Genomic DNA, 11,695 nt, shown 5'->3' with positions numbered 1-11,695 from the left:
CACACACACACACACACACACACACACACACACACACATTTAGAGGTTCAGAGAGAGAGACACATATAAGAAGGCACCCATGCACACAATATTAAAATCACAGTTAAAGGCACATTTATGAAAATAAAGACACACACACACACAGACAGACAGATGGAGAATGCTGTTGCAGCATAGTTCAGATTTGTAATCCTGTTAAACACACTCAGCCATGCTAACACTAATCCACAGAGGATGCACCCCGCAGCTGCTGACAGACAATACCTAAAAACTAAACCTTCACAGAAACTATGACATGAGACACGCACGCATATACACACAGTTTATGACCTGCAAAACACATGCAATTACAAAATGTGGACAGATATTTCTTTGCATGCACACACAATTTAATATTGCCTCAAATCCCAAAAATATATACTTTGTTATTTTACTTTACATTTAAATGCTTTACAAAATTGATATATATATATATATATATATATATATATATATATAAATATAGATATATAGTTATTGTGCATACACACTCAGACATGATACACAAAAACGTACATACAAAACAGAATAAAGGGCGAACGTTAATTTCTATGTGCGCGCCCACACACAAACACAGAGACAGACAGAGAAAAGCAGCATTTAATATGCGATCCAGGGCTGCTGCAGTGTGTTTGTAGCTCGGAGAATCAATCTTCTCTCCATTTGGATGAGATTATGTTTTTAATATCTCTGCTTTTACTCTCAATTCCTTCCTGATAATTGTATCATGTTCTCCAAGTAGGCACAATAAAAAGATAAAAATGGGGAGAAATGTATAAATGAAAAGGATATTACACAAGTGCACACATACACATGCACGCACAGCTTGTGTGACACAATGCATTCTGGGGAATAACCACCAGCCCATTGTTGTCACAGTTATATTGGCAAACACTGAGGCAGTCATTAATATTTCTGTTCTGTATTAATACTTTCTTAGACGTAACACAGGAGCACCAAATTAGTTAATCCCAACACAGTACTAATCCCAATATTTTGGGGATATTTCTAAAGTAAATGGCATACTGCTTACAAAAAATACCCTCTTAAAGTAACAACTTTCAACATTCAACAGAGGAATAAAGGCCTTAACACAGCGGGGGCTTGACAAATTAACACACAAACACAAAAATACAGAATGACCACCTGCGAATATATTTCACAACAAAACTATTCATAACGGCAGCGATGGGACAGTTTGAGGTCCTTTTTGGAACACAACTGAAGCGAAGGGAGATGCGGTGTAAGTGGACAAGAGGGGATTCCCTTTATACTCGGAAGATGGATTTTCCGGGGTCAAACTTGGAAACACGCCCCCTGACCTCGGAATTTTCAAGGTCGGAACTCGGACAAGTCAAAAATCCAAAATGGCTGCTCCGTGCATCAACAGTTGTGAAAACTGTAGTAATGTACAGTCGTACACACAGTCCTTTCCAACTTTTATCCGTGGACATGTTGCTGCGCTGTTTGTTTGCACAAAATACAGCGTACCCTATTGTTATCAACTGGTATTGCTAACATGGCTAGAGCCAGCCCACAATGGATTGGGTGTGATCTCATTTCCAGCTCCGGCTTCCAAATTCCGAGGTAAATGGAACGCACTAAGAGATTGAGTAGAGTAGCGGAGAAGATATCTGAGAACTGACAGCATCGGAACCGATCAAACTATGAAAGCTGCTCCACTTAGCACCATTTTGTTTGTGTTTAAAGGCTTTAAAGGAGCAACCGCTGCCTTATGGTTGATTCTTTGTTTTATGAGAGTACTGCAGGATGTAATAAAATAGGTAATTAATGGAAGATACTTAAGTATTAGTACATCCATGTCCCCCAAAAACTCGATGCCACAGTTTATCTCTCCTCTTTGTAAATATAACTACACAATATGACTATATAACGTAAACCTTGGAACCAAATTTTATTGATGACTTTTTACGATTCCATCCTAGCAATTTCAAATAATGTATGTTTTTTTGAAAGAATATGTTTGGGCATTTCTACCTTTAATCTTCAGGAAAGAGATGATGGGGGGAGAGAGAGGGGGAAGACATGCAGGGATCCGCTGAAAGTCAGACTCAAACCCTGGGCATCTACGTCAAGGAATACAACTCTTTACATGGGCATGCGCTCTACCATCAAAGCTACCTGGGCGCCCACGTGTGTGTTTCCCTTAATATGAGAATGCATGTATTGTTTACCATTGCAGTATCACTTCCCACAATATTTACAAGCTAGAGAGTGAACATCTGTGTTCTTATTTTCCTTCAAATGTGTGTTGCTGTCTGTGTTGCCTACAGTATTCCCCTGGTAGGACAGCATTGCGAAGGCCAAGTGGTTGTGAATTCTAGCGTCTACAGAGACAGTCAAGAGCAGTTACCTCTCAGATCGATATTTCCTGTCTTTCTCCTGGGAGGATTTTACAGGAACAATAAAGATTTAAGATGCTCTTCTAGGCCATTACCATTCAGCCCCACCCTACTTCTTCCTTTAAGCTCTTCTACACAACATGTACGGATGGGTGTTGCTATGTTTGGCAAGAATATAGGTTGATTGAACAGCCTTTGATGGATATACAGTAAGAAATTAGTTATGTTTGTAAAAGTGCATTTGAGCAAACATTCCAGTTCAACCTTTATTCTGTCTGTATATGCTCATATTATGAATGGGTCCGTATGATATCCTACGAAATAAAGAGACTCCCCGGCTAGTCATGTGACGCGGGCTGGTCACGTGACGCGGGCTGACTGCGAGCTCCATGAGGCCGAGCGACAGTTGCTAGTTGTTTAAGCCGCTACAGTGCTTCGTGACCTGGGCTTCAGACCTCCATTGTATCAGCGGCAGTTGGTGGTTCAGTTATCCGAAAATAGGTGACTTTGAGCCGAGTACAGAGCACCGCGACTCTGTGCCGACAACATGGTTAAATTTAGTCAAAAAATGTGTTTTGCCATAAAAAAGTTAAGATTATGTACCAAAACGATTAGTTAAGATTGGGAAAAAGATCATTGTATGGATTAAAAAACTCCTAAGGAACACACTTTTCCTGGGTGAAAGGCTGTAGTTTTTGCCTGGAAGCGAACCCCGCGCCTTGGCTTCCTAGTCCTGTATGTCAGCGCCCACCCAGCCCCTCCTCACAGCCAGCCACGGTCTTATACAGCGGCCGGCAATGTAGTGAATACAGCAAATAAAAAATAAAAAATAAAAAAATGGAATGCTTACGAATTACAGTGCTTAACTTTTCCTACTTTTTCGAATGAATGGTTCATGAGAACAGGTTGAAATGCTGAAGATTCACCACTCCAATTAATGTTTCTGGCCACATGGTTGCCCATGGCAACATTGCCCATTATAATATAAGGGCAAGTGTCAACAAAGACCTTTTCATCTTGTGATGCTTAAAGAGTAAGGATCTTTGGTAATTATAGAGGCTTTTATGATAACTGGAGAACTGGAGAAAACGTCTGAATATGGTGTAAAATATAGAATATAGTTCTTCTGATTCACAACATCATACACCGTGGCTGACAGTTAAAGTCACCTGCTGACATATATTCAATAGAGAAGTAAACTGAATTGAAACTTTGTTGTTCTTTAACCTCCACATGCTTTCACTAAAAATAAATGTAACATATAATGTAAGACATCAAGTTATTGGATCTAAATTTTTAGAATTGACATTAACATATAAATTACACAACATTCCTGTTCCATTTTACCTCAAGGTGGACTATGGTTACCTGGTCCTCAGATCTCTGCGGGGTAAATCCAGACCGCTAGCTAGACTATCTGTCCAATCTGAGGACTATGGGTACCTGGTCCTCAGATCTCTGCAGGGTAAATCCAGACAGCTAGCTAGGCTACTACTTACTGAACTTTAGTTAAACAGAAAAATAAAGAGGACATTGACCTGGCCAAATATAACGTTTAGGTATAAGGCCCTCTAGAGTGCCAACTGCCAATTTTTAGGGACGTGAAGAAGAAGAAATAATTGCCACACCACCTGTCAGTACCGGTGGCATGACAGCAAGATGGATCCATAAATAGTACATACGTTAGAGCCACCTATTAGTCGACAGTGACAACACAACAATAAACGAGGCAGCCGTCCTCCATATTCCGTTTGCGCCAATTGTCAATCAATCCTAATTTGCTTTGACAATTTGCGTCGTCTCAACTTTTACCCCCTTGTAAAGGACGCAGTCACATTAGATCATTTTCCTCTGCACTGATCAGAACCCTGTCACAGTTGGCCTGATTGGCTGAGCGTCTCCAGAGCTGGCCAATCACAGTGTTAAATGGAGCTGAACCCGTCGCCAGATGGGGTCCTCTGCTGTTACATCATAAACTGTTGAACCCAATCAGCACGCGGGACGGTGAAGTGTGAACAAATGGGGTCACACTGTAATGTGTCAGGTGATACATATTGCGGATCGCTTAGGGGGCAAATTGAGGTTTAATACACCTGTGGGGTGATTAGAAAGGCATAGACTACAGGAACTGTGTGAACTGGTCTCTCGGATGATTGCTTGAGGCTCTCATGTAACTATAATGTGCTTGGGAGACACAGACAAGCTGAAAGTCACACTTCTCTACACCTCTGCTGATTACAGCCACGGGCTATCAGAAAGTGTCCTTCCTGCCGTGGGTTATTTTCCAATAGTGTTCAAAGAATATAAAAAACAACACCAGGCCTCACATGCAGGTGTATCTTGGCTTTTTGTCTAAAACCGAGTTGGTTGAATAAAGTCATTCGAATTTGCACATTTAGTTGTATCTACTCTGATGAGGAGTGTCAAGTGAAAGACATTTGATATTTCCAGTGGGTGTTGGCAGTACGCTCAAAGGTGTTGCAGCAACAAATGCTGAAATATACCACAGCATATTCATTTCATTGGCGGTGGAGGCTGGGGGGTGTGGCCTTGACCAACTGCCACTTTGCTTGTTTGAAAGCCATGACGTCTCTCTCTCATGGGGGGAGGCAAATTCTCTGGATGGGCAAAGCAGAGAAAGGGGAGGTAATCTTGCCCCTTATGAGGTCATAAATTCTAAATCGGCCCATCTGAGCTTTCATTTTCTCAAAGGTAGGATACCCAGGGCTCAGTTTGCACCTATCACCATTTATAGCCACTGGGGGCCATAGGCAGGCTGGGGGAACGCTTATATTAATGTAAAAAAAACTCATAAAGTGAAATTTTCATGCTATGGGACCCTAAAGTCTGAGGCTGGGTCTTCCTTCAGAAAAAGCTTGGAAAAGGCGCCCCCCTAGTTTATTTGCTTAGTTTTGCTCAGTTCCTGGATGCATATAGACACTTAACAATTGAACTAAGAAAGCCTAATATTACTGTGTGACATAATGTGTGACTACACCAAATACTGTACATAACAAAGGTCTGTCATACAGCATTCATTAGAGTCTGACTAAAAGATGGAAAAATGGTAGAACTCCCCTCAAACTAATGTATCTGTGAACCCTCTCTTTAACAAATCACACGCATTTGGGCTATGTAATCTTCTTTTGATAATGGAATACCTAATGGAATATATTTTTCCGTTCCATTCACAGAGCCTCCCCTGAAACAGTTTTGAGCCTCCCTGGGGAGGCCCGCCTCCTACTTTAAAAACCTCTGGTGTGGAGTGATAGATGCGCCCCTAAAACTCTATGGAGATAAATGTATTGAGTACAGCTGTGTTTCAAAATTACGTCATCTTCAGGTCTTCTTCTTGCTTGTTGGTTTTGCCTTTTGTCAATGCATCTCTGTGATAAAGTCATGTGCAAACACTACTTTGTGGCATCATGCTATAGCCTACTGAAGCTAATTTCTACTTGTAGGAGTATTCAGGTCCAATGTATATCTAAAAAGAAGTCCTGCTGAGACAGACTGACCGAGGTATTTTCCTAATGTTTCAAAAAAAAGTGACAGCTAATAGATGAGGGACACTGTACGTGACGGGAGTACAGAGACAGTGAATGCGTTGTCATTGAAGGCATTGAGGGTTTTTTAAAGGAACATGTCGTTAAGGCAGACATTGAGGACTGCGGCAGCCATTACCCACCGTGCCAAGGTTAGGTGCTGAAGCCGTTAGCTCAGTGGAGTCCACTGGCAACCTTGTGTTGTTATTGCAGAGGGGGTGAAGATGAGAGCGACAGGGGATTAAAAGTCAACTCCCACGCAGCAGTATTCCTCTATTAATCGGCTGTCTTTTGTTTATCAAGGTTATGACAATATGCGGCATTGAGAGAACAGGTGCATTTATGTGTAGGATCTCTGGGTTTCTCTCATCTTTCTCACGTCTGTCTCTTTCCGGTCTTCTCTTTATTTTCACTCATGTCAGGTTTTTTCATTTAATTCTCCTCTCATGCGTTCCTCCTTTTTTTCAGAGTTGTTTGGTAACACTTTGTAATAACCATCACTAATAAATGGTAAAATGGTCTTTCTTTTCTTTTCTTTAATTTATTTTGGTTTTCCCTGTGCTCACGCACTCGTTCATTCACATCTCCTCATGTACCTCTTTCTTTCCTGAGTTTCTTTTCCAGTGTTTTTCATTTAGTTAGCCATTATTTTATCTTGTGTCTGTTTATCTCTGCCCATTAACCCTACTTATTTCGGTCTTTTTGTTCCTCTGGGTGATGTGACCTTGCCTCCATTCATCCTCCCACAGACCGCAGCAGCGTTATGGATAGTTTTGTTAGTCGGCTTTTCAGTTCTGTCCGGTTTGAAAGTGTAACTTGGACTGGAGCTGGTGTTTGAGGAACACTTGTGTTAATTGCCAAAAAGTAATTTTAATATATTAACTGTCCTTAAGTAGTGTGTTAAGTTGGCAGGTATTCACTGGGGATGTACTTTTGTTCTGCGGCTGCAGTATGTCTGTGAAGGGCACCTCATGCACTGAACAGCTCAATTAGTTGTTTCTGATTTATGCGTTTAATTGAGTTTTACTCTTTTTAAAGTCGCATGCAATGATCTGCTAACAGTCTCTTGAGTTTCTGTTGCATCACTTTCCTAAATATTACTTTCCTAAATATTACATCTTAATTGGGATTAATTGGGATTTGCACCGTGCAGCAAGGACTACTAGCCAGTCAGAAGCAGAGTGGGGCGGCCATGACAACAAGCCAGTGTGATCCAAAACAAACCCGTGACTCAGATCCCAAACCCACGCAGAACAACCTGAACCAGCTTCTCAACCTAGACTGGACCAAGACCTTTCAGAGTGGTTTAAGTTATTAAAAATGTTAACACATTAGTCTTTTATATGTAATATTTTTAATTCTGCACTGTCTCCGGGACATGACGACAAAAATATCTTAACTCTTGGGGCCTCCACTCTATCTGGCTTGGTTAAAGGGCATGCCACACTAGCAGCTAGGCGAGCATTGTAACGTGTGTTACAAAGTAACACTCAATGACGCACGTTCGTCACGGATGTAAAGGCTGGACAACAATAGGGCAGTTTGTGAACAGGGTTTTCTGTTGGAGATGGTAAGTCCCTTTTGGGGCGATTTTTTTTTTTTCACTTTGTAAACTCATTACATGCTCAAATAAAAACAATAAAGGAAAGGGAAAAAGCCAAAACACATACTGTGAGTACTTTAAGATACCTAAAAGATAGCGGTAACAGCAAACTTTCTTGCAAAAGTTCAGAATTCAGCTCATCGTACACCCACGCTGTTGTTGTTTGCACCAGGAAGAAAACACGTCAAAAGTAGTTTAAACGGTTTGAAATCTAAAAGATGTCTTATATCTTAATGATGTATTAACTTGAAATCAGTTAAGAAACAAAATAAAGTGTGTGTTTAACCAGACCAATGTTGAAATGAGGAAGTTCAAGCAGGATGCAGAGTTCACACACTCCCGTCTTCACCCTGACCTTACCTTCCTATTACACTGGCTGATCTCAGTCCCCCATACAGGGATAGCAGTGCTCTTACCTGCGTTACGATGTTCTGTCCTTCTGTAAAATCCAACCTTGCATTCACCTTGCCCAAATGTTGTTTCCTATCCACTGTGTCTGTTGTTTGCCAGCTTAAATCATTACACATGTGCATGTTTTGGAGTCCTTGTCTTTGCATGACTTCTGCATTCGCTTCTCTGTCCTTGGACAGTTTTCCGTGTTTGTCACATGGATTAACTTCGGGAATCACACATTAAAAAAAGAGGAAAAACCCAGGACATTTTTCCCATGTTCTTGACGTTTTTTTAAATTTGAGTGCAAAGAAATAGATTTCTGGAAATTCATAAAGTGCTATCTTCTTTGGAGCTGCAATATTTTTTTCTTTTTATGTGATATATGTCTGTTCATATCTTGTTCATGGTCCCCACATGGCTGTATATCACTGTAAAGTGTTACATGTGCTTCACAATGTAATTTTCTACGGTGTTCAAGGATGGCAGTTCAAGCACCTCTAAGTGACTTTAACTTGATCAATTTACATCTGTCCAAAAAAAAAAAATAATACATCAAAAAGATATAAAGTCTGAGGTGCATTTTTGAACAAAAGCTCCTGGAAATGTTTGTGTTTGTTTCCTAAATGTGTGCTGATGTTTGCATCCCCTTGCATGCTGTTTGAGTTGTGTTTGGCTCCTTTCATATGGACGAATAGAGTATCTCTGCAATTGGGATCAAGTGTGCCCAGTATGTTCTTGTTTGTACATATGTACTATGTTCTGTGTATGTTTGTAAGAAAGCGTGTGTTTGTTAAGGATGGCTACCAAGGTTAAACCATCTTGAGTGTGTATGCGTGTGTATGCATGAATGAGTGCCTGATTGTATTTGTGTGTTCGTCCATGTGCATGCACCTGAGTGGTTCTTTCTACGTAATGTGTATGGGCCTTTCGATTTGATATGGTTGCCTACTGATGTGACTTTGGGCATACGTGTGTGTGCGTGCGTGTGTGTGTGTGTGTGTGTGTGCGCGTGCGTGCGTGTGTGCGTGTGTGTGTGTGTAGGTGCATCCACCCAGGACTCAGATGCAATGGAGCCGGAGAAGCAGGTGGACAGCACAGTGAAAATGGCTGGAGTGATCGCAGGGATCCTGATGTTCATCATCATCCTCCTCGGCGTCGTCCTCACCTTCAAACGCAGGTAGGTGACAAACACGACATCAGGTCATAGTGACAGACTAACGGTGCTATGTGTAGCATTTTAAAAAATTAGATAAACCATCAACACATCCATTTTGTATTGTCACTGCAATTGGTTGGTATTGAGTTGGTATAGCCTCTATCAGACTCCGCTGCATTGTGCGCCACTGGGCCATAGTCCTTACAGCCAGGTTTCCTGTCGTGTTGCTGTGTGGCACCAAACATAATGAAGAATCAATTCGCACATCCAACAATTCTTCAATGCATGTGCGTTGGAAAACGCCACATTGGATTTAAAAAAAGGACGATCCTGCATTCTGCTCTTCCTACAGCATCCCCATTTTTTGAAGAAACTATCGTTTCAGCCCCTCTGGACATTGTAGTCATTGTTTGAAACTCTTTACTGAGGTCCAGAGGGGCCGGAACTTTTCTTCAATACATGGTGATGCTGCAGCAAGAGCAGAGCGTGGGATCTTACTTTTATTTCAAGTCTAATGGTACAAATCAGGAAAAGTTTCCTTTGAAACTGAAACATTTATAGTTTCTGGTGACAGCAGATGGTGAAAGAACTTTGAAGATGGCAGTTTAAGAGCACCATGGACATGAGATAGAGGTTACCAATCTTTTTTTTTAACAGTAAGTCACTGGACAAATGCATGTGTTGATGAATAAAATACTACATTTAGCATCTTTAATCCCCATGACTGAATAGACTGACAGACTCACAGTGTTAATTGAAGATGTCATGCAGGTAGAATGTATGAGCAGATATTCATTCACATAGGTAGGAACAGATGCTCAATTTATTTTAACTTATAGCTACAGGGGAGACAGTTAATGTCTTGAGGTGGAATCTGTTTGATGTTTAATAAGGAATATTAAATCTGAATTTTAAATTCTTTTCATGTAGTTTTAGTGTCAGTCAACAAAAATCCTTCTTAGAGATTAACATGTATCAGACATTGCAGGTTACACATTTTATGATTGTGAAGGCCACAGACTTGATTTTATTTCTCAAGGCAAAAAAAAAAGAATTATGTATTGAATCTGGAGCTGTACTTTATCCTCTCGAACCCTAAGGCAAACATAAATAACAATCATAGAGGTGCCCACAGTTTACGTATCGAAATCCAGATGAATTGTACACTATGACCTTATTTTTTATTTAATTTTTTTTTTCCAGACCTACGCAGCTTTCTGGGTCTTTGTTAACATGCACACTGGCTTGCCACCATCACCTGCCTTCCTTTACTTTCTCTACTTCTCTACATCACACCATCCATTCTTCCATCCCTCTCTGCTCCACTCGCATTATGCTTCCGCATTTTCTTTTGCTAAGACTCACATGTTTGATTGTTTAGTCATTTTTTTACGTTTGTGTCAATTTAGTACTTCACATTTCAAATGTATAGAAAATATGCTGAGAGATAATAATGATAAAAGTGAAGGGCAACTTGTGTGGCAGTTTTGCGTGATAGTCCAAAAAGAGAAACAACACAATGCATGTAAATGCATTCCAACAACCTTACTGTGGACGTTTTTGTAATGTTAGTAATTATGCCCAAAACTATAGATCATGTATAGATCGGCGGGGAGGTGAAAATGGAAGGCATGATTATTACATGTTACACACGATCTGATCGCCCAACAAATCAAATCCTGAGACATTTAAAAAAAAAAACAGCAATCATCTAAATAGATAAAGGAGTGGATTGTGCATGAAGGCACAAATATTGATGGTGGTTTGGTCCTCTAAAACTTGTGTTGTTGTTTTTTTGAAGGAAATTATGCAGACTTTTGCTACTTGTTAATATTTAGAAGATCTTGCCTGCAAGTGTGACATTCTTTGTCTTTAAGATGTCTCAATATGCTTCAAAACGTCTCTTACAACTGATCATTTTTGTTATCAACATGGAGGGATTGGCATCTACAGAGTAACATTTGTGATACAAGCACCAATTAGCAGAAAGCTTGGACACTTATCCTGTTTTTATTTAGACTTTTATTTTTTACCATGAGTAAGAAATAAAATGATGAAAGTTATCAGTTCTTACATCATACTGCAGCCGTCAGTTTGTCACGTATGTCTGTCAAGCTGCGTTTTCATACTGCCGTTCTTCCAGAGCTCCACTTTGGGCTACGTTGACATTGAGACAATATGTAAATGTTTTATGTAAATAAAACAAATAATAAAGCACTTCTCACAGCAAGCATCTGTTACGACTGGCTCATGCTGTAAGCTGGTGACATTCAACAACTGTCCAATTCCTATGTTTAGTACTTGGAATATATTTTTCCTTCTTTAAAAATAGCACATTTCTTTTTTGTCCTGGGTCACTGTATAGAAGTTGTCAAGGTCACCACATAGTACACTTTAAATGGCAAACAATCTTTGTATAATAACTTTCAATGTAGCTACTATTGTCAGAATCAGCTTATTTACCAAGTAAGTTAACACAGGAAACAGGACTGGGTCAGGGAGAGAAGGCAAGACACAATGTGCTTCTATTCTACATCTTTCTGTAATGCCACAGAAGGAAACACATTTATAGTTGATATATATATATATATATATATAT

General features: G+C 40.1%; 1 protein-coding gene and 1 long non-coding RNA gene across 16 annotated transcripts in view; one reads left to right on the top strand and one right to left on the bottom strand.

Annotated features, from left to right (window-relative positions):
• ptprt (protein tyrosine phosphatase receptor type T) overlaps window positions 1-11,695 on the top strand; it is a 385,704-nt gene that overhangs the window by 244,189 nt on the left and 129,820 nt on the right. For all 15 annotated transcript variants that reach the window (XR_004331615.1, XM_032513298.1, XM_032513297.1 and 12 more), the window contains one exon: window positions 8,982-9,117. Coding sequence is in view for 14 of the 15 variants with exons in the window: in XM_032513298.1 (XP_032369189.1) it covers window positions 8,982-9,117 (136 nt within the window). In the remaining variant the exon portion in view is untranslated. The remainder of the gene's footprint in view (window positions 1-8,981; window positions 9,118-11,695) is intronic.
• LOC116687717 (uncharacterized) overlaps window positions 1-11,695 on the bottom strand; it is a 113,842-nt gene that overhangs the window by 70,179 nt on the left and 31,968 nt on the right. The gene's annotated exons all lie outside the window — the stretch shown is intronic.

Source organism: Etheostoma spectabile, chromosome 4, assembly GCF_008692095.1.
Source record: "Etheostoma spectabile isolate EspeVRDwgs_2016 chromosome 4, UIUC_Espe_1.0, whole genome shotgun sequence".
Classification (NCBI taxonomy): domain Eukaryota; kingdom Metazoa; phylum Chordata; class Actinopteri; order Perciformes; family Percidae; genus Etheostoma; species Etheostoma spectabile.
Note: the sequence above shows the minus strand (reverse complement) of the source record. Positions and strands in the feature narration are given on the sequence as shown.